The 27,295-nt window shown below is 43.5% G+C and overlaps 1 protein-coding gene across 4 annotated transcripts in view; it reads left to right on the top strand.

Moving 5' to 3' along the window:
• Window positions 1-27,295, top strand: part of Fgd4 (FYVE, RhoGEF and PH domain containing 4) — a 209,940-nt gene that overhangs the window by 125,273 nt on the left and 57,372 nt on the right. For all 4 annotated transcript variants that reach the window (XM_003466772.5, XM_063254527.1, XM_013149317.3 and 1 more), the window contains exons 2-3: window positions 13,289-13,438; window positions 23,727-23,910. In XM_003466772.5, coding sequence (XP_003466820.2) covers window positions 13,289-13,438; window positions 23,727-23,910 — 334 coding nt within the window. The remainder of the gene's footprint in view (window positions 1-13,288; window positions 13,439-23,726; window positions 23,911-27,295) is intronic.

Consider the following 27,295-nt stretch of genomic DNA (forward strand, 5'->3'; position numbering starts at 1 on the left):
TCTGAACCTATTATTATAACAGCACGAAAGACAGAATTGGCAGGGATGCTTTAAGATATATTGATAACTGTTCACCCAAGAGTCTGATTTTAAAAATTTAGGGTAGAACTCAAGTACTACAGTTTCCTTTTTTTAAACTTCCACAGTAACTGTCATGGTAGTTGTGGTCGAGAACCACTGACCAATCTACACAATTTTAGTAATAGGTGACCCTTTCTGGGTTACTGGCCCACATGCATACAGGTCTCAGCAGGATAATTCTGGCTGAATGCATTCAGAAGGCAGCTGCTGACACAATAGCATGCTTAGCATGCAGGGCTCAGAACACTGAGAAACTAAAATTATACCCTAGCACACCGTTGGTGTGCTAAGTGTGGCCTAGAGTGGAGGGCAAACCCAGATCCACTGAGCAGTGCTGGTGAGCTCCTGAGAGCAGAGGTTTTCACCTGGCCAGAGTCACACTGAGATGGGGCCAGAAGCAAGGTTAGCAAATATGACATTAATGTATAGGTTCAATTTATTGTTCAGAAACTGTAAGATTTCTCTGAAAAGGGCTAGCCCATTAATGCTTTGCATTTTCCAGGCCTTATGTTCTCTGTGGCAGCTGCTCAGCTCTTCCTGGGTAGGAAGGCGCAGTGCATGCATACACACCTGCACATGCGTGGCTGGGTTTTGGTCAGATTCTACAACAGAAGCATGGCCCAGCTGCCTTTGACCCATGGCCCACACACTTTGTTGTGCTTGTCGTTTACTGATCTCATCTGAGCCCTTTGCTGTTGCTGAGTTAATGCACATGCGCAGCCCCAAGCTGACACACGTTACAGCAATGGGGAGAAAATGCTTGGAGATCTGTGGCAGGTTCAACTGCTTGAGTTTTGGTAATATTCTTGAAATGAGTTAGAGATTGTTGTTTACTCTGTAGACAGTCACTGTTACCTTTAATTTCTGAGAACACATTCTAGGAGAACACATTTATTTAAACATCTCAAGAGTACTTGGTTTTGTGATGTACTTGGGGGCCTTAATGATTTCTGTGAGTATTATTTGTCAAAACTTTTAATTCATTTGAGTTTACTGCTCCTATAGTATTTATGAATGGTAATGGAGTCTAGGGGTTCTTACCACCCCTTCCCCACTACTGGAAATACGGCTCTAAACTGTGAAGCCATGCCTGATGCCAAACATGAGCCTGATGGTTTCCTGATGGAAAGAGCAAAAGAGCAGTGGCCTGGACTCAAAGGCCAGGTGTGACTTGCACTTACCATGCTTAGCTACTTTCCCTAAGAGACACCATGCATGCAGCCCTCTGTCCGTGGGAGGCTGAGGATGATGAGTTGTAAGATGTGTGGAGGCACCTGGTGAGCTATTCTGAGCTGTCCAAGCAGAGGACCAGGTCTGGCTAGAGAGTCCGCAGAGCCAAAGCTAACTGGGCCCAGGCTGGTGTGGCAGGAGTCCTGGTTTCCACAACCGGTGGCCATGGTCCACTGTGGGAGGGTTGAGAGCCAAGTGTCAGTCAGAAATGGGAAGCAGAACAGGAAGGGTGTCAGAAGTCTGAGGAACTGAGAAGCAGGCGAGAAAGGTTCCAAGCCTGGGATAGACAAGCAGTCTGGCACCCTCTCTTCATCTATTTACTGGCCCCAGGTGAAGACTGAGTTCTCCTATCTTGCTACCTTGGCAGGTAGAACTCCTGGCTTCTTCTTCTTGGCTAAAATCAAGGCAAGTGGCTGTGATATAACAGAGATGCAATCACTTATTACCCACTGGGTGACAGCCAAGGCTGGAGTCTGTCCAGAAGGGACCTATTGACTAAATGCAGGATGCGGGACATCAGTTCAACCACTTGACACCTCAGTGATTTTTCTACTGGACATAAAAATACCTGCCACACTTTATCTCATAGGAGTCTTAAGAGGAGCAGATAAAGGTGTGCTTTGTACACCACCACTTGGGGGGTTAGAAAAGATGGTTGTTTGATACCACTACCTTTATTTCTAATTACAGGAAGGATAGTAGTAGGATCAAAAGCAAGTTAGTTGTAACTGTGTAAGTTTTAAATCACTGTGAGACCCCATTATGGGTGTTATTTTTCTGTGGTTATATTTCTGTGACATTAAGGATAAATATTTTTTTAGTGTTTGCTCCGGAAAAACATGTATCTTATTAGTCATCTCTACTCAAAGCTATGCAGAGCGTTACATTGACACAGATTTCTTTTGTTCAGGGATTGAGGGAGACCCTACCACCCCCTTTCAGCTGGGGATGGAACCCAGCCCCTTTTAATTTTGAGATGGGGTCGCACCGTGTTGTCCAGTTTGGGAATCTTGAAGCTTTCCAACCAGGGAGGATAGGGCACTCTAGTTCTCTGTGGGTGTGTGTGTTTTAAATCTTCAGTAAGATGTCCACCTTCTTATCCTTGAAGTGTCTTGCCTGATCTTGGAATTTTAACCCACAGGAAGGTAATACACAGGAACAGTGTATCTGTTAAAGGCATGTGATGTGCGTTCATATTCACAGGTCTTAGATATATGACGCTTGTCTAGATGAAGTAAAACTGCCTGCATTGTTCTACTCCTATACTGTTACTATTCTCTGAGTGGTTATTATAATACTTTGTGTCCTGCGCTTTGAGAAGCAGGCAGATTGATTTTATAACCAACCACTTCTAAGAGAGAATAATTTTCTCTGGAGCTTCCCTGCAGTTATTACATGGCTGCCTAGACTGTGGGATTCCACAGGTAAAAGAGGGAGGCAGAAAGAATGCTGAGGCGGGGAGGGGCGTAGAGTGTGGACACCGCTGAGTGTGAGGCCAGGAGCTGTTGCAGGTCCTAGCATGGACCTCAGGGGTCCCAGCTCCCATCCCCAGGGCTGCCTCTGTGCTCAGAGCGCAGCGGTGGTTCCAGGTCTAGAAGCCCCAAACAGATCTGAGTTTCAGTTTAGGATTTCAGAGCTGAGGTCACCAGGGTGGCTGGGGTCCCTACAGAGACTTGGGAGGCAGGAATGCAGGTAGAAGGCACAGGAAACAACAGCTGTGGGTGCCAGGGCCGGGCAGACCGAAACACTGTGGGATGTTCCGGGGCGGGTCCCACAGGGTCATGCGCCTGTGACCTGCGCTGTGACTACAGCGAGGCCTTTTAGTGGAGCATTCCTAGCTCTGGGGTTCTGCAGGAACCCTCACCCTAGAAAGTTCTCCAGCCTCTCCCCTGCACTCTTCTCCTCCCTCCAGCATAATTCCTTGTCTGCCATTTGTTGCTGCTCATGACAGCAAGAAGCAAATTAATCATCATTTAAAGAAGAACAAGTGACTTAATCTGTGATCACTGAAATTGAAAGTAAAAGAGAGAGTGAATGCATCCTAGCCCGAGCACCGTTGCCCACAGATCCCCCTTCCTTAAGGTACATAAAATGGCATTTTAGGAAACGTCCAAAGGGAATCAATCTGAAACCTGTAGAGGGAAACACAGTGTGTCTGGGGGGCTGACCCTGGGCACCGCAGGGCTGGCTGGGTGCTGGGTGGCCTCACTGGGTGCTGGGATCCGCACACAAGTTGCATTCTTCTTGTAATGAAACCACCATTTCCCTGTTACTTAGCAGGGGCCTAAGTAGCAGCCTGCTTCCTCCTCCTCATTCCTCCTTGGGCAGCCGGTCTAGACTGACTCCTCAGCATGTACTCATCTCCTCTTCCCTTCTCCTTACGTTCCCTTCTATCACCCTGCCCAGGCCAGCCGTCCCCACGCTTAGGGATTGTGCGCATCTCTTTCCCCCACCACCAGAGATCACTTGCAGGTAAGGATTGTGTCCTGTCTTTCTGTTCTAGGGAGTTAGCTGTGTGCCAGGTACTTGTAATGAAGGGATTATCACATAGTAGATTTAATTAGGAAAATAATAAAATGGAAACTTGCTAAGTTTTGGTCACCCTTCGTGCAAGTGATTATTGGATATCCTCAATGCTTACAGAATAATTTGAAATTTGGAGGTATAAATATAACTCCTACTGAAATTCAATATTAAGTTTTTAAAAAAGTGGCCACGGGCACTTAGTCATAACAAATGAAATGAAAATGGAATTTTTAAAAGGATGGAATCCTGGACACATTTTTATATTGAAACACTGTAAAGACAGTAACATGAAACCATTTGGAACGCACATCATTTGCAAGAAATTCTAGTTTTTCAATTGTCAAATATCGTTTTATCTTTGCTAATACTGCTACACAAGCGATTCATGTTTGCATGAGCTCTCCATACACTCGTCAACAGTTCATTATAAATAGGGAAAAGAGTCACACTTTGTGTAAAATACTGTGTTGATCACCCCAGGGATGGACAGAGAGGCTGGCACTGAAACCCTTGACAAGAAGGAATAGGGAGGAGCAGCTACTGGTCAGATGGCCAGAGTTAGGCACAGGGAGTCTGCATGGAATCAGGCAGAGCAGATGGGGGAGAGAGAGGAGGAGGAGGGGGTGATGGTGACCGTCAGGATCCTCGGCTGGAGGGAGAGATGTTGATCGGCCCTCACTACCATGGCATTGTGCATCACTGTGTGTTACAGAAGCGATGCTAACAGCCATTGGGAATACAGCGTTTATGGCATGCGAACTCATGTCCTTGCAGAAGTCTTTTGAAATATCTTGAACCCTGTGAATTTTTAATCACATGAAGAACTGAACTATGGAGAAACTCACTCAGCTGATCACCCCTATGGATCAGCAGGCATGGCAAAGCCAGGATTTGAACTCAGCAAAAAGATGAGTTAATGTGGCAGGGTGACTCGTGGATTGTTTAAATTGCTGTTAGAGCACACTGGACATTACTGATGCACAATAACTAGTGCGGTTGGCCAGATGTCATGCTTCTGGAGATCAGGGAAAGCTGTTGTCTTTTGATCAGGGAAATCTGGCATGAGTGTAAGGCCCAACTGCACAGGATATGCCGAGGATTTCCTAACAGAGTCCTGAGAATCAGAGTTCACACCTGGTAGGACCCTGGGAGTGTGGTGGAAAGCATGACTGGAGAGAGCTCAGTGTCTGATAAGTTGAGGGGAACTTTTTGGGCCCCATCTCACTGGTGCAATAGGCATGTGGGGAAGTTGACAAACCTGTGGCCCGGTCTCTGCTGTGCTGTTATGCTGAGCGGTGTAGGAAGCACGGGGAACACGTGCTGCATGAGTGGGAAACATTTCTTGAGACCAAGCATAGCAGAACCTCCTCTAGCTCAAGGTGCTGTCAGCTAGTATTGCGCTTTGCCAAAAGGTGTAAAGAAGTACATGTATCTGATTGTGGTTTCTTTTTATTCCTTCCTTCCGCGCCAGTCACGGCTGGAGACACATAGCGTGTTGATGTGCATTAAGTAGTAAGAACTTTCCATGATTTGCACCAGCATCGTAGCTAAAAGTGGCCAAGAGGAGCACAGCCATCAGCACACAGTTGGGAACAGGAATTCCCTTCTCAAGTTCTATTTGTGTAGTGGGCAGTGAGAAGGCACCATACCAAGGAAGGGTGGGCCATCATGCATCAGCCCGGTGCATGGGTCATCAAGTGTCTTGGTTACTTTTCTCTTATTGATGAGACAAAATACCCAACACCCAAGTTTAAGGAAGAAAAAGTTTATGTAGCTCATAGTCTGTTAAGGGTTCAGTCCATAATCTGCTGGCTCCAAGGCAGAGTGGCATGGCACAGGAGCAACACTTGTAGGTGGCAGAGGGTAACACAAGGAGCAAGAGCAAAAAGAGGAAACACGGCTCTTCCCACGTCTCTTCCCTTCCGTATATTGTAAGCAGATTGACACTCGCACCATCTCTCTGCCCTCCTGCACAGGCTGAGGATATTTACAAGTGAGGGACCCTGGCTCCCTGATGAATCACTTAGTTAAACTTTTGACCTTCTCAAATTGACACTGAACAACATCCTAGAACACTCAGGGCTTTTCATCTGCACCCCAGGGTATAGAGCTGCTGAGTTACTTGGTTAATCTAGATTTCTCAAATTGACACAGTGTACCAACTGTAACACCAAGGGTCAGCACTGCTTGTACTCCTGGGCCCTGATGGAAGGTGTGGAGAGAAAGTTGGCTCCCAGGGAAGTGGGCCAGGAGCTGCACTGTTTTGATTATCTAGTGGAATTGTACCTCTGAGGGAACCACAGACAGTGTCTTCCTGTGTTGCCCAGGCTGACCTCAAGCATACCTCCTGCCTCAGCCATCTAAGTGGGTACTGTTGGTGCATACCACTATGCCACTGTATCATTGTTTTCAAAAATACTGTTTGTATTTTGGGGGTGAGATATGTTTATCCCAGCTACAAGTACACATTGTTGTTTATGTTTATGATGCAGTAGTAACGGTTGTCTTTTTAAGCATTTGTGTTCTACCCGCAGGGCCTTTGAAACTATTAAATAGCTACAGTTACCCATCTTCAAATCTCCTTTTGAGCCCATATTGCTGTCGAACTCTAAGGATTTCAAGCCACTTACTTTACCCAACAGCATAACATTCTTTGAGGTAACATTAGATCACAAGTCTGAAATATTGGCAGCCTCTGGGGAATTTTATTGATTCTCGTAAACATAAGTATAATTACAGATTATAATCTAAATCATTCAGTCAATTGCTGGGATTTTGCAGGGGATGGGGTGCTGTTATTTTTCAAAACAAACACATGGATAGTTTCACAATTCCAGATGCTTACACATCTGCTCCTGGGATATGAGGAAAATTTGGGTGTAGCTTTTTTCTTGTGAATATTTAGGACTTGTATAGGAATAACCTTGAATGTTTCAGATTTTAGGCAAAGTAACATTTTAAATTGATAGAGATAACCCTAATATGACTGTGTATTTCTTTATTGTCCGAATTTAGAAACTCTCCCTCATGAAGTAAAAAACTAAGAATGTACTAAATAAACTCACTAAAGTCTCCAGAATTCACTTGTTCCATGTTATTTGTCAGGCATCTAGTATGTAACAGGTGGTATTTCTGGGATATAGGAGAACAGAAACTATTACCTTCTTGGAGCTTTTAACCAGGAAAACAGACAACAAACAATATAGGAAATAACTGAAGCAGCCTGTCAGGAACTGATGAGTACTGTGGGAAAAATGAGATGCAAAGCCGGGTAAGAGTCGCAGGTCCAGTAAGTAGGGAGGCCAGCGTTTGTCCCTATTTGTAAGATGCGGTTTCAGTCTACCTGGATCCCACTTGGAAAGTGCAGTAGTCAGGGACAGAATGGTGGAGGAGGGTCGAAAGTAGATGGGCTCTATCTGGAAATACGTGAAGGTGGAGCCAGTGGAGCTTCCTGACACAGAGGCTGTGTAGAAGAGAGGAGCAAGGATTTCCAAATGCTTTGGGGGGCTTTGGCTGGGCATAGATGAGAGTCACAGAGGTGCAGAAGACTTGTGAGGCTGTGGTGTGGGGAGACAGATAGGGGTGGGAGCTAGGATTTGAGGGTGCTGGGTGTCAGATCTCCACCAGTGGAGATGCAAAGGTGGCGAGGCACACACAAACCTGACAGTTGGGTGGAGATCTTCTCGGGAGCCGCACACCAGGACCTCACATGTCTAAGGGCCTGAGATGGCCCAAGCTCCCCAAGGCAACGTGAGCCTGTGTGGAGCAGCAGTTCTGGGTCAAAGAGCTTTCAATAGGATTCGTTCTCATCTCTGAGACAAGAAAAACTTGGTATGTCTCGATTTTTCCTTCTTCATTATGTAATAGACTTTAAATTTTTTTAAAAAAAAATTTAATTGAGAAAAATACATGAAAATCTGCTGCAAGAGCCATTTTAAAGTGTATCATTATTGGTGTTAAATACAGTTGCATGGTTATGTTCCTGTCACCACCATCTACCCACACAACTCTGCATCTTTTTACAAAAGAAACTATTCTGATTAAATGGTAACTGTCCATTCCCAACAGCTCCCCTTCAGGAACTTTACTATTCCAGGTATCTGATAGAAGTACAATCATTTATCTTTAGGATTCTGGGTTGTTTCACTTTGAGGAATGCCCTTAAGGATCATCCATCAGTAGTCCGCATCAAGATTTCCTTCCTTTGGAAGGCAGGATAATACCCCACTGAACACACACACATTTTGTTTCTACTGATGGGCAGTTGGGCTGCTTGTACTTGCTGGCTATGAATGTGTTTGTAGAAGTAATCCTCCCCCAAACCCCTGTAATACATGTACTTGTTGATTTTGATAGATGTTTAAAAATGTAAGTAAGAAAGTGCTTTTTAATACAAGATTTAAATAACAGGTATGTAGACAGCAAAACAGGATGGTTCCTACTCATCGTCTAACCATGTCCCCAGGCCTGATTCCCAGTTTGCCACCTTCTCGTCTGTCTCTTCTAATAAGTTCACAGGCTGAGGATTCTTGATCTGCAAGTCTGAACTCTTAGCCACTGTAAAATCCACAACTTGAAAGTGCTATGAAGAGTCAATAAAGCAAAAGGTAGAATTTTCTTTGAGATTCTGGAGCATTTTGGCTTCCAGGTTTTGGGATTAGGGCTGTCTGACTTAGTAATGTCTTTGCAAATATTCCAGATCCCAGTCCCTCTCAAGTCTGAAGCACTTTGTACAAGAGATACTCAACTTACTAATATTTGTGGGTATCTTTGTTCTTTTTGCAGGGATCATGCTATACGTGTTATAGTACAGCTTGCTGACTTTCCTCTGCTCATGTCTTGGAGATCTTCCTGATTTGTTAAATATCTTCCACAATGTTGAGTTGAGTGTCCATAAACTCTTATATGCACTGGACTATTTCTGTAGATTAGAGTCCTAGATGCCTAGTTCTTCAGTCAAAGGAACCTTTACCAGATTTCCTGCCAAAGGTCCTTTATAGTTTATTATTTTTCTGACGAACTTACTCAATACTATTTCTGTGGTGAACTCTGACATAGTGCTTTGAAATGAATTTCCTAGCTATAGAGCTGTTCCCCTCAGCAAGAGAGTTTGAAACCACAAAGTAATGACTTTTTTTTTTTTTTTTTTTTTGGTCTTTTTCGTTTTTATCGGTACCGGGGATCAAACTCACGACTGCCTGCTTGCAAGTCAGGCGCTTATGCCGCTGAGCTAAATCCCCAGCCCAGTAATGACTTTTTAAAACAAAAAATGCAATTGGTACCAGTGCATCGTGGTATGTACCTATAGTTCCAGCTACTCAGAAGGCTGAGGCAGGAGGATTGCAAGTTCCAGACCAGCCAGGGAAATTTAGGGAGATCATATCTCAAATTTTTTCAAAATGAGGGGCTTGGATGGAGCTTAGTGGCAGAGTTCTTGTCTACCCATGTGTGAGGCCCTGTGTCTAACCCCCAGTTATCAGCAAAAGAACAAATTAAGTAGTTGATTTCTTAGTCCATCCATTTTAGCCAACACATAAGAAATATAAACTTTACCCAGGATTTATGAGACAGATGGGGAGTTTTCAAAGGGATGATTGAAAAAAAACCATTGAAGAATGTCAGATAAGCAAGTATTTTATATATGTACCAACTCCCCAAGACAAATATAATTACCATGTATCACCAAAGGATAAAATGCTGCTGTGTGCCTGTAATGCCAGCCCTGGGGAGGGAGGCTGAGGCAGGAGAGTCACTGCAAGTCAGCCTGGGCTAGTTAGCATGACCTTGTCTCAGAAAAAGGAAAAGTAATTGTACACTTTACACTGATGACGCTGGGTCACACCCCTTTCCAAGTGACATCCATCAGTCATGTTGCTGTTGTGCAGGGACATAAGGAAGTGAAGTGGGTGCGTGTTCTTCGCGATACTCAAGTGTGCCAGGGGCATGCGAGGTAAATCAGCTCGAGGAGCTGTCCAGAGATGCAACACGGAATAATTAAAGCAATATGCAGTCTGCATCACACCTTGTAACGGGAAAAAAGGCATTGGTTGTGAAAATATAGATGAAATCTGGTAAAAACTATCATTTACCATAAAGGCTGTGCTTTGATAAATGTGCCATAGTAATAGTAGGTATAAAATATTTTATTTCTGTGTCATGGTTATAAGAAACTATCTGAGTATAGCACCTGTATAAATCTGACATTATTTTAAAATAGTGTTTTTGTTTAAGATTATTTCTGTGCTTATGGACAGTTTATCCCTGCCATATTGCGTCCCCTAGACCACCTCTTCTGCCCCCTTCAATCCCAGAGATTCCCTCACCTTGGGTCTGCTGCTGACCTCAGCTGGAAAGCAGGTGTGCTTGGGGCACAAGGATGCAGGGTGCCCACTACCACACACTAGGCCGTGAAGGTGTGATCTGAGGTCACAGAGCACCAGGCATAAGGTCAGGCCTGAGCCAACTTTCCTCTGGAATATATGAAAGAGCCGTTTGAGAAAGCTTGGGTAAAATGTGACATCCCAACATGCTATTCTGCAAACAGTAGAAGGGAAGACCGGCCACTCAGATGCACGGGTGACGGTGAATATGGAAATGCTGGGACAGGGTGGCAGTGTGACCTCAGGGCCGCTGCACCAGTTCCGAGCAGACATTGTGCTGTCAGATGGCGCTGGACGGCTGGGGCTGTCCAAGGCTAGATGTGCAACCTTTGTGCAAAAGACAAAGGAGAGAGCAACAAGTGCAGGCGGAATCTCACAGACAGTGCAGGATCGCTTGCGACAGGATTTCCAGGGCGCCCCCTGTCATGCTGACTGACACAGCAATGAGTTAGGTCTGTGCCCAAGTTAGCTGTGTAACTGTAAGTCACTGGTGGTTCTTGATCGTTTGGAACTACAGTCCTATGTGGTTGCTGTGGAATTCCTCTGGAATGGATGGACTGTCTGGTTACATGATTTTGCTTTCAATTCCCAGTTTGGCAGTCCACAGCCCAAACAAGGACTGTCTGCAAAAATGAGGCAGTCACACACAAGCAGTTTTATTTTATTACTGGTATCCAAGATGTTAGTGGGTGAAGTCTTTCGTGAACTGCTGCTTGTTTTAGGCAAAATTTCTTTACCGTGAGTTGTCTTGGCCTATTCCTGAGATTCGAAGATTTCCTCTAAAAGACTGGATGGCTTCTTTTTTTATTTTTTCAGAGGTCCAGAAGCCTTGCAGCTATGTATGATCTCTACAGTGTTTGCTGTTGCTTTTCTTCTCAGCAGACATTTAAAAATGTGAGTGGTCACCGTCCTTTACCATGTCTGCATGTTTCGTGATAGCGCAGAGGTTTCGAAGGCTTGCTTTATTTAAACAGTGGTCCACAATAGAATTTCTGGCTGGAGCTTTAATAACCCTGGCAAAGGATCTGTAGTCTCGACCTTCATGAATTTATACAAAACAAATGTGTGTTCGAAGTCTTATCATGGGCATTTTGGCACTCTATAGTGTGACACTTGTAAAAATCTACCACACTCATAAAAGTTGCTATCCAGAAATTACAGGCCTTGTTTTAAATTTTAAATCAATATTTTTGTGAGGCATGTTTTGTTTCTGAAGAAACATTATGATGCAATTCATTTCGTATGTTATCATCTGGCAGTGGTGACCTCTTGTTTTTTTTTCATCACATTTTGTGATTCTGTCACAGTTTTCTCTGTGTAGTTGAGCGACAACCTTCCTGGGATTTGAGTTTTCACCAATCCTAGCCCAAGCTGTCCTTCTCCAGACTCCGGCAGGCGACTTTTGGAAGACTCAGCTGTTCTTGGGTTTGCTGTAGGAAAAGCATCCAAATTCCCCCAAGAGACTCTGTTGATTGCTGATGGACTGTGGTTTTGGGGACACATTTTGCTGCCTTGAGGTTCTTCCTAAGCTCAGACATTCAAAGATTCGATCTTTGTTTTAATAACGTTTTGCCAAATAATCTTTGTAAGTCTTTCTTTCCTCAGAACAAGGGATGCTTAACCCAACCGACAGACATACAGTTTTGCCATTGAAAACTTATTTACTCTGTTTTCACACTGGTTCTCTAAGAAGTACTCAGGCAATCCTTAGAACTGTAAATATTTTCCAAAATCTTTGTAACAAGATAAATTGTAAAGAGAGCAGGCACACAATTTTTAAATCAATATTCTTTAATCATTTAGGTTGAGAGGACACATGTTGGCTCAGTAGGTAGCCAACTGGATTTTTTAAGCAGCTTTTCCTGTTTCAATTGGTGATTAAAATTTTAAAAATCTCTGACAGTTCTCTTTTCAGGTATTTTGAATTCTGCACCACCAGCATTCTGGGAAGCACAGGCAGGAGGATGCAAGTTTGAGGCCAGCCTAGACAATTTATGAGACCGTATCTCAAAATAAATAAAGAGAAAAGGGGAGGAGATATTTATAATTTAATTCAAATGCCCTGCATTCAATCCCCAGTTCCACAGAAACAGTCAAAACACAACTTGTTTCCTAACCAAATGATGTTTGTTTATGTTTTGTTACTTGGGATTGAATCTAGGGGCGCTATATTATGAGCTACATCCCCAGCCCTTTGTATATTTTTCGTTTTGAGGCAGAGTCTCCCCAAATTTCCAGGAAGGACTTGAACTTGGCATCTTCTTGCCTCCCAAGTGCAGAGGTTACCAGCATGCACCACCAGGCCCAGCTCCCAATGAAAGCTTCATAACTGGCCTATATTGATTCAGCCACAGTGAATTCCTGGTAGAAGTTTTATTTTGTCTTTAGCAAAGTTCAGTCCTTTGCCAATGTAACCAGGCCAACCACAAGAGTGGGAAATGTATACATATAAAGAGCAAACACTGAAGTGACTTTCTGAAAGGTCTCTGAAATTGAACATAGTAACTTCTTATATAGAAACAGAAGAATCTTTTCCCCTTCATCTGAGCCTCATCATGGTTTCTGTGTTTTAAAGGCTGTCTCGGCTTTTGAGTTCTAACTGAACTTGACAGTGGCACTGTCAATCTCACCCTAACGTCTGGGCAGCACAGTGGCTCGGAGCTCTCTGCTGATGCTGTGTGGAGTGTGAGCCACTAGGCAAGAGGCCGTGTGTGGCATTTCTCCTCTCCAGGTCAGCTGTCATGTTGGTGCTTTCCTGCGCTGCCCTTCTGAGATGACAGCCGACAGCATGGAGCCCGGGGAGAATCACTGCTGACAAATTAGCACTGTGTCCTGCCTGTCCTCTCCTCCCATGTCGCAGCAGCTGCATCAGCCCTTCGAGGCCCTGCAGAGGGGTCTAAGTCCCTGCTCCTTACCAAGTTACCAGTGCCTTACGCGGGGGCCTCCCTGGGGGAAGTGCATTTCTACACTTAGCCTGGGAACTACGACTGCTTTGGTTTTGTGCTGTCAGGAGAAATGTAACTTAGAAAACCAAGCTGTGCTCACCTTTCTGTTTCTCCCTGAACTCACAGGTGGCAGTACCTGCCCAAAGGTCACCGTGGTTCCACCGTGTCCGACGAGCAGCACAACCAAACTGATTGACCAGAATGTGTCCGAAGAGGCTCAGGGAATAAATGGGAAGACACCAGCGAAACACTGCGCTCCAAGTCCAAAGCCACAAGGTAGGCACCCTGGGTTGGTGCTCTGTTGCCCAGTGCAGACCGATGAGGGCACCCAGGAGAACACAGCCCCCAGGTGGGATGTTAAACTGTGGAAGGGGGAGTAGCCCACCCCTACCTCCACCCCGGAGTGTCAGTGTGTGAACCTCCTCAGGCCGAGGTCAGGATTTACTCTGCCTCTGAAACCTCTGAAACAGTGTTTAATTTTCTGTATTGGGGCCCTTTTCACTTTACTGCCATTGTTTTTATGTCCCCTTAACTCAGTTGCTTCACACCTTGTGCCCAAGCAAGTGTGAGGCCCGATGAACTGAATAAAAATGTGTTTACAACCAAAGGCGGCAAGCAATGACTTGCTGGATGTCAGGGCTCTGAGTCAGGTGATCCTGTGACAGTGTGTAGCAGACTTCTCCTTAGCATGCAGCCTTGGAGGTGCCTTTTGGGAATGTTGAGCCCAGAAATGAAATGCTGTCAGCCCCTACATCTAGGATTAAGTGGTCAACAAGGGGGAAAACATAAAACGTCATGGTGGAGAGGCTACAATGCTTTGTTCGGTGATCATTTCCTTTTACAAAGAAATTTTCAGCAAACCAGGTATTAATTTTGAAAAACACAAAATTACAGTCTTAATGGTGTAGAGAACAAGATCTTTTGAAATACAGCAGAAAAGCTAAGCTATACTATGGCTTTTTTTTTCTTGAGAGTTAACATGTGAAACACTATGGCTTTTAATGTATGGTTTCTTCCAAATAAGTTTTCATTTATCATGAATGCTGAACATTCACCTAAGAAATGATACTAGACATTTTCAGGATTACTGTACTTTAGAAAGATCAATTTATATTTTATTTATTTTGTCTTTGGTTTCTTTCCTGTTATTGCTAAGAAAAAAACAGTACAGGAGAATATGCTATGACAGAACTGGTGTTACTCTTTAAAGTTCTCTTTGTTCAGGGTTTCAGAAATCTTTAAAATGAGTTTAAAGTGTAATCATCTAGATTATAGGATATTTGTCTTTTGTTCTCTCTGACAGCTATATTTGTGGTGGTATGATACATGACTATCCCCCTAAATCAGTTCAGTGGTGATTTAAACAACTAGCCCATTTAAGAACTTGTAACTTTTTCTTTTGGTCATACTCCTCCTCATAACAGTGATGTGCATATAAATGTTGAATATTATTTGGCCTTCTTTAAACCATTTTATTTGCAAAATACAAAATTCTACCTTTCTCATTAGACCTGAATTGATGAGGATCAAATATTATCTAACATTATAAGAAGTGACTACAATTTTAGTTTATGCAGTTGACTAGATCAAATGCTTGCAGGTCTCAAGACCCCTTTCCCTGGAGACGCATCACGGTTATTCGGTTATTTATAGTAAATATACTAAGAAAAAATAATACAACACCTTTCCTGATCTACTGTGTGCCAGGTGGGAGTTCTGTGTGTAGGCCTTTGATTTTACTCTTTTGTGGTTATAGTAAAGTAAATGTATTGCTATTTGTATTCTTTCTTACTTCCCGTGGTAAGCATGTATTGCATACAATTTTCTATAATGTGAGGAATCTTTCTTACTAAGTCACACGGTATACCTTTCCCCAAACATCTTTCCAATGTCTGGTCCTTCCCTGGCACCCACAGCTAAATTTTTACCTCGTCCTTAACCTTCACATTTCGTATTTTCCTCTTATGCTATTTGGACTTCTATAACAAAATACCAGGAGCTGGCTATCTTTTAAGCAGGAGAAATCACCTGTTCCCATTCTGGTGGTGACTTGGTGATCAGGCTCACAGGTCCACTGCTGGGCCTGCTGTGCGCATTCCTGAGCTTGTGAAGTGTGCGGGTCCGGTTCATGGTAGTCAGGCCTTGGGGGCTGAATTACCTCATCCTCCTGTCATGCACAGGCAAAGGTGCCAGCTTTACTTGGCGGGGACATGAGCATTGCGGTCCTACCTTTTCACCTCTGTGTGTTTCCGTCCTCCCGCATTGCTGCACACCCCACATGGCAAGTCTGTGAGGACACGGCACACAGTTCTACCGCGCCCCAAAGAGGCCGCCCCTTCATGGTGTTGGAACTGCTCCAGGCAGATCCAGCAAGGGGTGGTGGTTTCCTGGCCAACGGTAGCTTCCATTCGTGGAGAGAGTAGCTACTTTTCATTTGCTCAAACTCTGTAAGCACTTGAGTAACCGAGGCAAAGAAAGGAAGCCAGCTCTACTGGGGATCACCCCTTTCTTGCCAGATCTCCTAAGAGATTGCTGGGTCTGAGGGTGCCTTGGTTGAGGAGTTGCTCTTTAATTTCACTGAATTAAGACTTACTCTGGGTCAGTATTTCTCAGCCAGACCCAAGTTTGGCACCGATCGGTCCCTTTTATGGAGCATGGGCAATACCTAGCCTTTTTGTTTTCTGATGGTACTTGGGAAAGTTGTCATTGGCATCTGGTAGGTGGAAGATAAAGATACTGCTCAGCATCTTAAAGTGCTCAGGGAAGCCCCTCACAATGAAATGTTACCCAAAGCAAAATGCCAGTAGTGTCGCAATTGAAAAACTCCGTTTACCCACTAAAAGGCAAAGTAGCTAAAGTCCAGTTGGGACTGGGAGGTCAGAGCAGAGGAGAGAAGGTACTTGTTGCGTGTCTACCTTTACAGTGATTATGTATAACAAAAAAATGCAATGTTTTTATTTTACTAAGAAATAAATGTTTTTGAAGAAATTTCTATAGATTTTTTTAAAAACTGAAAGAGCCACATTTTTTCTTTTTCTTTTCTTTTTTTTTTTTTTCTTTTTTCTTTTTTTGACACAGAGGTGTACTATTAAGTTAAGGCTGCCCTTGAGCTCACTTTGTAACCCAGGCTGGTCTCAAACTTGCAACCATCCTCCTGCCTCAGCCTCCTGAGTGCTGGGATTACAGACACGTGCCACCATGCCCAGCTCAAATTTTCAATTAGAGATTAAAATTATATTTGGATCTAAACTGGAGTGTGTAGATTTTGAAAGGATTTGTTCAATAGTCAGAGCTTGTTTTGCCTCAGCCTCAGAAAATACCCTACGGCCATGGAAAACAATGGCTTATTTGCTTCCTACCAATTCCACAAGTCAGACAAACAAATCACTAGCACCCTCCAGGGTGAGTCTTTCTTCTTATTCACTACTTTGAATATTGGCCTATTTCCTGCCCTGCTAGATATAATACAAAATAGCTTCTACAAAAAGCCAGCAGTTCTTTTTCTCTTAAGAGCTTTGATGCACAACATTCTCTGTAGCTCACAATTACTTTGATAAAGCGTGTATATTGCCACAGGATGTCTCAATCATTAAGCCTAAATATTTCTTAAAATTTCATGAGTTTAAAGCCACATTATTAGTTGACTGCATTTACGAAAATATGGAGTGCTCAGGCCTATTTATTTGCTTCTAAAATAAAACATTCCATGCCTAATAATCCAGCTTTAAAAAAAGAGTATATATGTAGCCAATCACTTTTCATATTGATTAAAATAAGTAATTGAGGTCTACTTAATAATCTCCAAACAACCCAGCGTTTAGTTTCTCTTTTATTCTGGGTCATCCCTTTGCAGAGTCAAGTAGTTGCCTCAAACTTAGCATGTGCAAAACTAAATGACTCATGTTCTTCCCAAGTGCTGCTGTGCCTTGCCTGGGTTTCTGTATACATAACCTCTGGGTTGTGCCCCTCTCCCCCATATCAACCAGCAGCCAGAGTGACACTGACTTGAAAACATAGCATCAAACCTCTGCCTGCAATTCTTCCGTGACTTTTCACGGAAGACTCATGCAAAGTCAAAATCCCTTCCGGAAGTCTGGGCGATCTGTAAGATGTTGTACACAGGCCTCCTCCTCCCCGGGCCTCAGCACCCGCCTCCGGCTCACCCAACTTCCCCATTGAGTGCACATTTGCCTGCAGGCTTGGATGTCTCTTAGCTCTTTCTGTCTTTCCCTCAGGCACCCATCGCCTCTTGTGTATGATTTGCACATGCCCACGATCCCGGTGTTGCAGGCAGCTGAGTTAGTCAGAGATACAGGCAGTGAGACAAGGCTAGGTCCTCAAAGGAGTCAGTGCGGAATAGCTTGCAACTGTAGGGGAGACAGACACCTCCTGCTGTAGGCCAGGCCTCAAGACAAAGGATCAAACAAATGCATCCACATCCTAAAGACTGATATTCTAATTAGTTCCCTATCACCCTAGAGTCACTACTCATCCCCCTAGGGGAAAGGTCACAGCTCCAAGAGTGCCCGCTTCCAGCATGACTTGCTTTCCCATTTGTGCCCAATTTAATCAATTTTACCTAACCTACTGATCTTATTGGCTAGCTATAGTTATGTCCCACCTTATGCCCACCTGCTTTGTGAGTTTCCAGTCTTCCCCCACCTTGAACCCATGGTTTTACTCTATACAAGTCCCTGGAAAAGACAGAGGCCTGGGCAACCTGCTTGGGTCCCCTTCTGTCTTTCTCTCTGCAGAAGCTTTCTTTCGCTCAATAAATATATTCTACTCTTCACCTCGGTTCTTAAAATTCATTCTTCGGTTTTAGAGAACACAAGTTTGTGGACACAGTAGGCTGGGTGTTTCATTCCCCTATATCACCAGCACTCTCTGGGGCTGAGACAGGAGACTGAGCGTGCAGTGTCACAGAGTTTAGGGAGCAGTTTAGGGAGAACCTGGCTCAGATAAAGTGGGTGCAGATGTAGTTTAGTGCAAAGTCCTGGGTTCAGTCCTCTGTCCTCTTCATGCCCATGCACACACCAAGGTGAGCAAGGGGCTCTTTGTCCATGAATGGCAATTAGGTCAAGGAGGTTGCCACATGCATTCTGAGTGCTGCAAAAGCCTGAAAGCCTGAGAGGACCGCAGCAAGTATCCGGTGCAGTGTGCAGCTGAGCGAGACTGGAAGCCAGGCAGCGTGGGAGGAGGCTGGAGCTGTGGTGGTTGGGAGGAAAACCCCAAGAGGCTGGTTCAGAAGGAGACAGCCAGCCTCTGTGGCTTTCCACAGTTTATTCAGATCTAGACGTACAGCAAGGCTTTCCCTAATGCAGCTGTGAAATCGTTCGTGTCCTAGCACGATATACTTCAGTGTTTTTATTTAGTGAGAAATGTTGCAGTAGGTGTTTGAGGCTCAGTGTCTAATCTTATTGCTGTAAAGATTTTATAATAAAGTGAAAAGATTAATGCTAAAGTTCGGTCAGAGGGCAAAAACCAAATCTGGAAATGATTTTGCTTGTTTAAATACCACATTGATGTCACACAGTTACCCTTAGAACTAATATAGTGTCAGAAATAAGTAAATGAATGAGGTAAAAGAACAAGTTAGAGCATCAGGCTTTCCATCTTCGTGATCTCTGCAACAGACTAACGATAAACTGTGGCCTGAGAATCTTGCCCATCATTTATCTCTTTGTCTCTCACTGTAGAACTGTTTTACAAAATCATTATTTCTTTAGTGCTAGCTCATTTTTTTTTACTTTTATAATAGATTCTTAACAATATGGGTTATTTTTATATGTAAGGAACAAAGGTTACTGTTTCTAATTCTTGATCCTGTCTATGAAGGAGAGGAAAAAATTCTCTACACTTTTAGGGTCTGTGGCTAGGCCTAAGAATTAGACTGATTAGACAGTTTAACAAGAGAAACATAAATTATTTTTACTTATATGTTGGCGTCTTCCGTAAGAATAATGGAGACCTAAAGAAGTTGTTATATCTGAACTCTTGTATACTAAATGGACAAAGAATAATATATTACAAAAATGTGGCAAAGCAAACTGACTTTCCTTCCGTTACTGAGGAAAAGCTGGGAAGATCTATGTTAGTACAGTTTTCCCTGTAGCAATGACACATCAGTGGTGGTGAGAAAATCACTTTCGTTCTGTTACAGGTAGGGCATCTTCCAGAGCCGTGGTCCACTATCTTTTTGGCATTGGAGATTTGTTTTGTGGAAGACAATTTTAACGTAGGTAGGAGGGGAAGGGAGGTTTGAGGACTCTGTTCTTGGATAAGGCGTGAAACCTGGATCCTCAGGTGCTTGGTTTGACGCTGGCTTTGCCCACTGCAAGTGAGACCTGGTGCCTGGTCAGACAGGAGTGTGGGAGCCTCAGGGCAGTAAATAGAGACACTTTCCTCACCTCCTGCTGTGCGGCCCAGTTCCTTACAGGCCAGGATCTGTGTGGCTTGGATTAGGGATCCCTGTTCTAGAGGTTGTCCCCCTTTGTTTTTATAAAGTAGGTTGGTCAGGTGCCTTATCTGCATCTGCTGTTTTTCCAGTGCCGCCTTCTCAAACTAATTCTCGTGCCTATTGTGACTTGTGCTCCGTTACACATCCTAGGAGATGGTTGCTAACATACTCTGTTAGTCAAGAATACTCATGGATAATGTTGCTCTCTCTAAGCCTGGACTTTCTCAGATTCTTAATACAGTAACAATTGATTAAAGTCATCATCTCTTCCAGAAGTTACTGAGACTATAATACGAGTTTCCTGTGCATACATTGTTCTTACAGGTGCATGCATATACACTATCAGCCTTTTATTGTTTCTGTTACATGTAGAACTTTGAGTTAAAAACTATGTGTGAGATAATCTTAAGAATAATGTCCATGGGAAGGAAGAGGAGCAGAGGACAGATCTGCAGAGGGACAAGCACCTGGGCTTTGTATGTGATTTATAGAAAGGAAAGAGATGTTGGAAGGGTGAAAGAGGAGTCCCTCTGCACTGTATGTCTGGGAGAACAGGAAACATGTTTGCAGGGTCCCGGACACGGGGTGGCACCTGGCTGATGTTGAATAAGCATTTGCTAGTGAGTGGTTCTGAGATGAATGATGAATGATGTTACCGCCAAAGGAAATGGAAAATACAGGTGGAAAAGCTCGTTTGCCAAAACAGAGCTTTAGATCCAACAGGTTGGAGTTGCTGATACACCACCCAGAGCACATGTGTAGCAAGCAATCGGTAGAGCCGATCTACACCGTGTTACAGAAGTTCAGAAACAGGGAAAACAGAGACCGAGGTCAATCTAGGAATGGGAGTGTCTTGTTAGAGGCAGTAGCTGAAAGCATTTGTATAGAGGCATGTTTATGCGGGAGAAGGATAGAGAACTTCCTAGTCCAAACCCCTGGAGACCAGGCAGCCAGGAAGGAAAAGGAGGATCCTTAGAGATAGAGTTTGTCTGCAGCTCACTGGGTTTCCCAGAGGCCAAGAAATGTGGCCTTGAAGAGAAACTCAAGGTTGTGTAATGTGAGCTATTGGTTCTTCCCTGGCTCCTGTCCCTGGCTCCTCCTTCGGATGGTCAGTATTGAATGGAAACATGAGATTGTGGTTTTTAATTAGAACTGGATGTGTAGCATCACAAGCACATAGAATGCAGGATACATTTTCCTCTGAATCCTGCTGTAGATGTTTCTAGATTACCACTTTAAGAGTGAGTCACAGTGATTCATTAGGTAGGTCTTCTGAGCAAAAGATGCATATTTTTGTTATATGTTAATAATTGATGACCAGATGGAAACAGTTTTCTTCTAAGATAATGTTTCTGACTCTGAGCCTTTTATGTGTCACTCTGACATGTTTGTCGTGTTCCTGCATTTGCGCTATTTTACTTAAAGCATGTATGTTACTGACTTACTGTATATTTGGATTCCCTCTTTTCCTGAATTAGATGCTTCCTCTATGTTTCTAAAATACCCATGTATTGGGGCTGGGGATTTAGCTCAGCAGCATAAGTACCTGCCTTGCAAGCAGGCGGTTGTGAGTTTGATCCCCGGTACCGATAAAAATGAAAAAAACAAAATAAATAAAATAAAATACCCATGTGCCCAGTACCTACCTTATCAACGCCACTAAATTGTTTCCCCACTAGTATATGAACTCCAGGATGGTTTATTTGTTATTTCCTGTATATATTTCATGAATTTGCCAAACACAGCTCAAGTAGTGCCTGTAAATATGGTTGTGATGAAAAGAAATGTATTCCTTATCCTCAAAACTGTGGTGTGGCTCAGTGGCACAGTACTTGGCCTAGCACATGCAGGGCCCTGGGCCCCATCACTGGCATATGAAAAGAAGTGGGGAGGAAGAAAAAGCTTTAAATATGTATTTAGTCTTTTGTTGCTTTTGAAATTGTTCCTTGATGCCACATACTGTTAGTTACACGATAACTACACAAAACTCCTAAGCACTTTGGAGAATGAGTCCATGGCACTATGAGAGAGTTAAGAGCCTGACCAAGGGAAAATGCTGTACCCCCACATTAGAACATGTGCTTAGGGGACACAAGGACTTTGGGCAGCGAGCCCAATTCAGCTGGCTGATAGGTATCTTTTTCGAGTTTTCCAGCACCTAATATGTCTTAGATGTCTAAGGGATGGTTAGTGAGTAAACTCTCAGCGGACGATGGTTCATGACTGTTGTAGCTCAAAGAGTTATGAAAAGCATGTTAATTTCTTTTTTGTTCAATATGCTAGTCAGAAATGATGAAGTTATTCCTAAAGTTTAAAGTTGGGGTTTTTTGGTGAGTTTTCTTGTCTTACCACTTTAGTATGTATTTTATTTTAAACAGGATTTCTTTTCCTCTTAAAATTAACAAATGTGACTAGGGGAGTGATTCCGGAATAAATGTGCTTACTGTGATAAGGCCCTGAGTTCCATGATCTGCACCACAAAAAGAAAAAAAGTTAACCTGCCACCCTTATCTGTGCCCCGTGGTCACTGCAGCTCTTAACCATTTCCCCTGACCGAACCTCGAACACAAAATGCAGAATGCTCTTATCTTATTCACATTTTCTTGTGTTGGGAGAGAATTAAATGAATTAGCTACTCCACTTGTAGCTTACTATATTTTTTTCTTCCCTGTAATAAATTGATCACTGACACAGAAATGATGAAATCAGGCCAGTGAGCATCTGACCACTGTTAGCTCTCTGAATTTATAAAAGAAATAAGAAAACCAAAAACCAGCAACAGAAAATGGGGCATGTAATTAGAAAGACACGAGTCCTCACCCCACTCCCAGAAGGACAAAGGCTTGTATAAAGTAAGAGGTGATTCTGTTTGATCTGTTAAAACCAATTATAGGAAAATAGTAATTGTAGCTGGGTGTCATGGCATACACAATTCCAACATTTGGGAGGCTGAAGCAAGATTTTGAGTTTGAGGCCAGCATTCACTACACAGCAAGGCCGTATATCCAAAATTAAAAATAAAAGATTGTATATATTATGAACTTTTACCCTGAGTGCTTTCTTAATGTTTTGTTTTTGGAGACAAGGTCTTGCTATGTAGTTTAGGCTGATCTTGGACTTGTGGCAAATCCTCTTTCCTCAGCCTCCTAAGTGCTGGGATTACAGGTGTGTGACACCACACCCCTGGCTTTACCTGAATGTTAATCTTAGAAAAAGTGATGCAAAGGAATTGTGATACTAATTATGCATTTATGGTATATATGTTGTCATTTGTAGTCTGGGAATTCTATAGATTTTGGTATTTGATGAAGTGATCTGTTCCTGGTGTGAGTTGAGTGAAGAACTTATTAGTAAACAGATGGTACAGCAGTGCAAGAAAACTGCATAATGTGGCCGGCAACCACATTTGTTTATCCCCATGCCCTCTTTGGTTGGATTTATGATGAGGAGCCGGTGCCTGGTACCAGGCCTAGAACCGGATTAGCCTTTTTACCCAGCCCGCTCACTCAGCCTCCCCAAGCCGTCACACACCTAGGACATGAGTACACACTCCAGATGGCATAAAATTTAATTTAAACTCAAATGAGGTCAAGTAGTTCTGTTAAATGGCAAGTGCTGAGTCAATGCTATACTGTATTGTTGTTCTCTTGTCCTGTTGTTCTACTGGCTTTTCTGTTGCTTAACTGAGTAATTCCAAATTCTGGTCTGTTAACACACTGTTAGAAGACCAGTATTTTGGCAAACTATGTATTTCTAGGATTTAGTTTCAAATTTAGTGCCCCCCCCCTTTAGCAGATTATTGTCGTAGTATCTCTAATAGGCTTTGGAATGTTGTAGCCTTTTATAGATTTCTAGTTGTGAATCAATGGCACGTTGAAGATGATCTAAAACTAGAATGACTTATGTTTGGAAGTAGAATTTCCATGGGATATGGAGCAGATGTGTAAGATAAATGAAGATCCATAGGTTAAGGTGGAATTCAAATATGACAAAATCCTTTATCATAGTGGTTAATGCTGAAGGTTTTTGTACCCAGGATACCAGGATCTTTACTTCTAGAAAACAAAATGTCAGTGAAATGTTGAATTCTGTTCTTTTTTACAGTGCCTCCAAAGCCATTACGTCTGCAGAATTCACCTTCGTCCAATATACACCAAACCCCCAGGCAGAAAGCTTTATCTAGAGCAAAACCCAGGATGGAGGAAGTTAAACCTGCCTCTGCTTCTTGTGTCTCAAAAGAAAAACCCAATAAGGTATCAGACCTCATCAGTCGCTTTGAAGGAGGCAGGTAAGAGTTAATTTATAACGGGCATAGGCAGAGGGAGGAAGAGGCTGATTCTTGACAGACTGGTAGCCGTACAGCCGTAGATTATCTGAATCAAACAACAGCATGCTTGATTGCACTAGATTCTGTAGGCTCTGGGCAAGTACATCTTAAATTACAGACTCTTGCCCTCGTACGACCTGTCACTTACAGTATGTGACCAATGTGCAGTACCTCAGGCCACCAGCATGCTTTTGAAATTATGTGCTTTTGCGTATATGTGTGCGTTCTGGTTTCCTCCATGTCTGTCACCCCTTGTAGGCCATTATGTCCGTCACTCTCTTGGTTGGGAAGACCAAGAGGTTGTCTTGTTTTTTTGTTCACTTTGTGTGTTTGTAAATGTAACTCCTGTGGGCTTGTCTTGGGGCTTTACTTAATATAAATTTTCTATCCCCATTCAATCCATCTCTGCTCCTTTTGTATATTTTACAAATGAGACCCTCAAACACTGTGTATTCTCATACTCTATTGCTAGAGTTCCCATCTTGACTTAAATAGAGTTTCATTAAAAAGTTTATCAGAAGGATTTTTCTTTCCCTGTCACCAGAAGTGTGTATGTAATGGAACAGAACATATATAACTTAATTTTTTCCCTTAATACCAAGTATTTCCATTCATTCCAGCATGGTATTTGGAATGATTTCTCATTAGGTAGTCTTTTTTATTTGCAGAATTCACTATTATTAATAAACTCACAGCTTGGAAATACTTTTGGATGATTCTGGAAATTGTGACCAAGCACAATACTGTAGTTTCACTCATTTAAAATAAGATTATATTTAGTTACAAAATCTGGAGAAAGGTCATTTAGAAGCCTGGCTTCATTTTTCATTCCTGACAATTTGGAGAACTTTCATCATACATCTTTAAACTTCAGCATCTCCTGTTGTAAAGTAGGGTTTATAATATCTTTGCTAGCTAGACTAGCAAATAAGATAGCAATCTTTATGAAGTTTAATTCCTTTTTTTGGCCAAGGTAAGTTGATTCAATAACAACAACAACAATAACAGATTTGATCTCTCCTGTCTGCAGATTCTCGCAGCCAGTCTCAGGGTCTACATGATAGGAGAAGGGTGCCCTTAGTGTTCCCTGGTACCCACATCTTGGGGTGGGGTCTGTAAGTGATGAGACCTGTATCCCTCACCATCTTGGAAGCCTACACTTTGCATTATTGTGGATTCTTTTCTACATGTGAGATAAGGCAGTTTTTCCACTTAATACCATCCATTTTCTTTTAGTCTTTCAAGTCACACAGATTCATTTTTCCATGCAGAGCTTGAAGGGTGGCACTCGGGGGTGATGTGCTATAATCTCTGACATTTTTTCAGCAGTCTGTTCTGAGGGCACAGGGTGCCATGTGTTCTGGCAAGTCCTCAGAGAGACCTGCCTTGGGGGTGGGTGCACTGCTCATACCGCTGTGGAGCAGCTGCTTCGCAGCACTGAGCATCCCTTCCGCCATGTGTCAGAGAGGGCTAACACTGCATCGGCTTTGTAGGATTTTAATGGTTTTTTTTTTGGCTGTTGAGAGTGATGTTCTTGTGCCTACAGGGTAATTTTCCAATTGAATTCCAGTTATTACTTCCTAGAGTAGCACCTTGTGGAATGACTGGTCTCTGGGTCAGCACAGGGAATGGACAGGAAGAACCAGCATCTGCTAGGGTGAAGGCCAGTCAGGACGGTCTGAGAGGGCCATGTCCCACTATGGCCAGGGCCTCCCTGAGCCATCACTCAAGTAACTCCATTCACTAAGAACAACAGTTAAAGCAAATAGTTATTTTTTTACTGTAGTTTCCTGCTATCCTGTCCTTCTGCTTTCTACCAGGATAAGAGAACACTCTTTTATGAAAGTGTTGGGGTTTTAGAAATAGCTTTTCCCTGTAGACACGGACATCTGTGCTCCCCAAGGCTTTGCAAAGCCAGCTGTCTCCCCACCCCTTTTCCAGTCCACAAGGCAGCAGAAACCATGTAATTTGGTGGTCCACTACTGCTTTCACTGACCTCCCACCCGCATGTACACCCTCGCTGTCACTTAGAGTGGGACATTTCTAGCTGCCATCCAAAACAGTCCTGAAAAGACCTGAGTGTGCGTCAGCATAGCAAGGACCCTTGGAGGTTTTCCTGCCAGGGCATCTGACCCTGATGTGGGCATGAAAGAAGGACGCTTAATTCAGATCCCCACGGACTGCTGAGAAATGGGGGCACATCTGTTTAGATGGGCCTCCTCCAACATTTTCCCATGTAACTACTAAATTTTTCCATCCCTTGTGTGGTGGTGGACCTCACCCACATCTTTTTACTCCTTTCTCGTTGCCTGTTTAGTTCCTGGTTTACAGTCTCCAGTCCAAGCAGCACTAGCTGGGCTGGGTAGGGCAGGTTTAGAAAGCTGTCCGGTGCATCTTAGTTTTGTCTGTGGGACTTGCTCCTCCTCTGCCGCTTCTCACTCACCCTTTCCCTGCCACCTCTCTCCCTTCCCTGGGGAGCAGGGAGAGACCAGCCTGGACTTAGTGTCTACAATTTATTAACCCATTTTCTCCTCATCGCATCCTAAATGTTGCAGTGTCTTAAGAGCTAGGGTTAGACCATGAGAATGTTGGCTACACAGCATCATATTTTAAGCCTGAATTTCTCTATTTATGGGTCCTTGCTTTTAGATTTATGAAGAAGAGGCACAACCCATTTAAAGAGCTTATTTTGGTTTGTGGCCTAGTAAACAATAAATGTTACATGCTATTGTACTGGTCGTGGTGATAGTTACTGCTCAACTGTCAGATACTTAACCCAGCGCTCAGTACACATCTCACACTAGGCTAAGAGGCAGGAATAAGGCAGACAGCCGGGCACCACAGCATGCATCTTCACAGGCATTTGATCTGTTTTTATTTGTTCTCATTTGGGTCATTGGGATCTCTCAGCATACAGCCTGGGGTCCCCTCCCCCACCCTGGTATCCCTGGTGAAAATGCTACCCTAATGTTTCCATAGGAAAACTGCTGGGTTAGAATAGGTTCCGTGGTCTCCTTAGTGCTTTAGGACTCGGTCCAGCGTGCAGGACGGTAAAGAAAGCAGCATGTGATGTGGAGATGGTGAGGGGCTGTGCTTACTTAGCCTGAACCTGAAAAGGCAGACACTGGAAAGGCCTACCGACTCCTGGAGACTTTCTCGGGGAGAAAACCTTGCACAGACCCTAACATGTGCTCTCCTGCTTGAGCTCGAGGAGGACCCAGGGCTATAGCCAGTCAGAATGTGACTCGTGGACAGAAAGCCTTTCAGGTGTCACTGGGGCCTCAGTTTACCTGTCAATGTGCAAGGAGGCCACTGCGTTTGTTCTTGTGGACTAGACTAGAAGGGA

This window comes from Cavia porcellus, unplaced genomic scaffold, assembly GCF_034190915.1.
Source record: "Cavia porcellus strain 051 isolate PalLab524CR breed Dunkin Hartley unplaced genomic scaffold, mCavPor4.1 scaffold_8, whole genome shotgun sequence".
Taxonomy (NCBI): domain Eukaryota; kingdom Metazoa; phylum Chordata; class Mammalia; order Rodentia; family Caviidae; genus Cavia; species Cavia porcellus.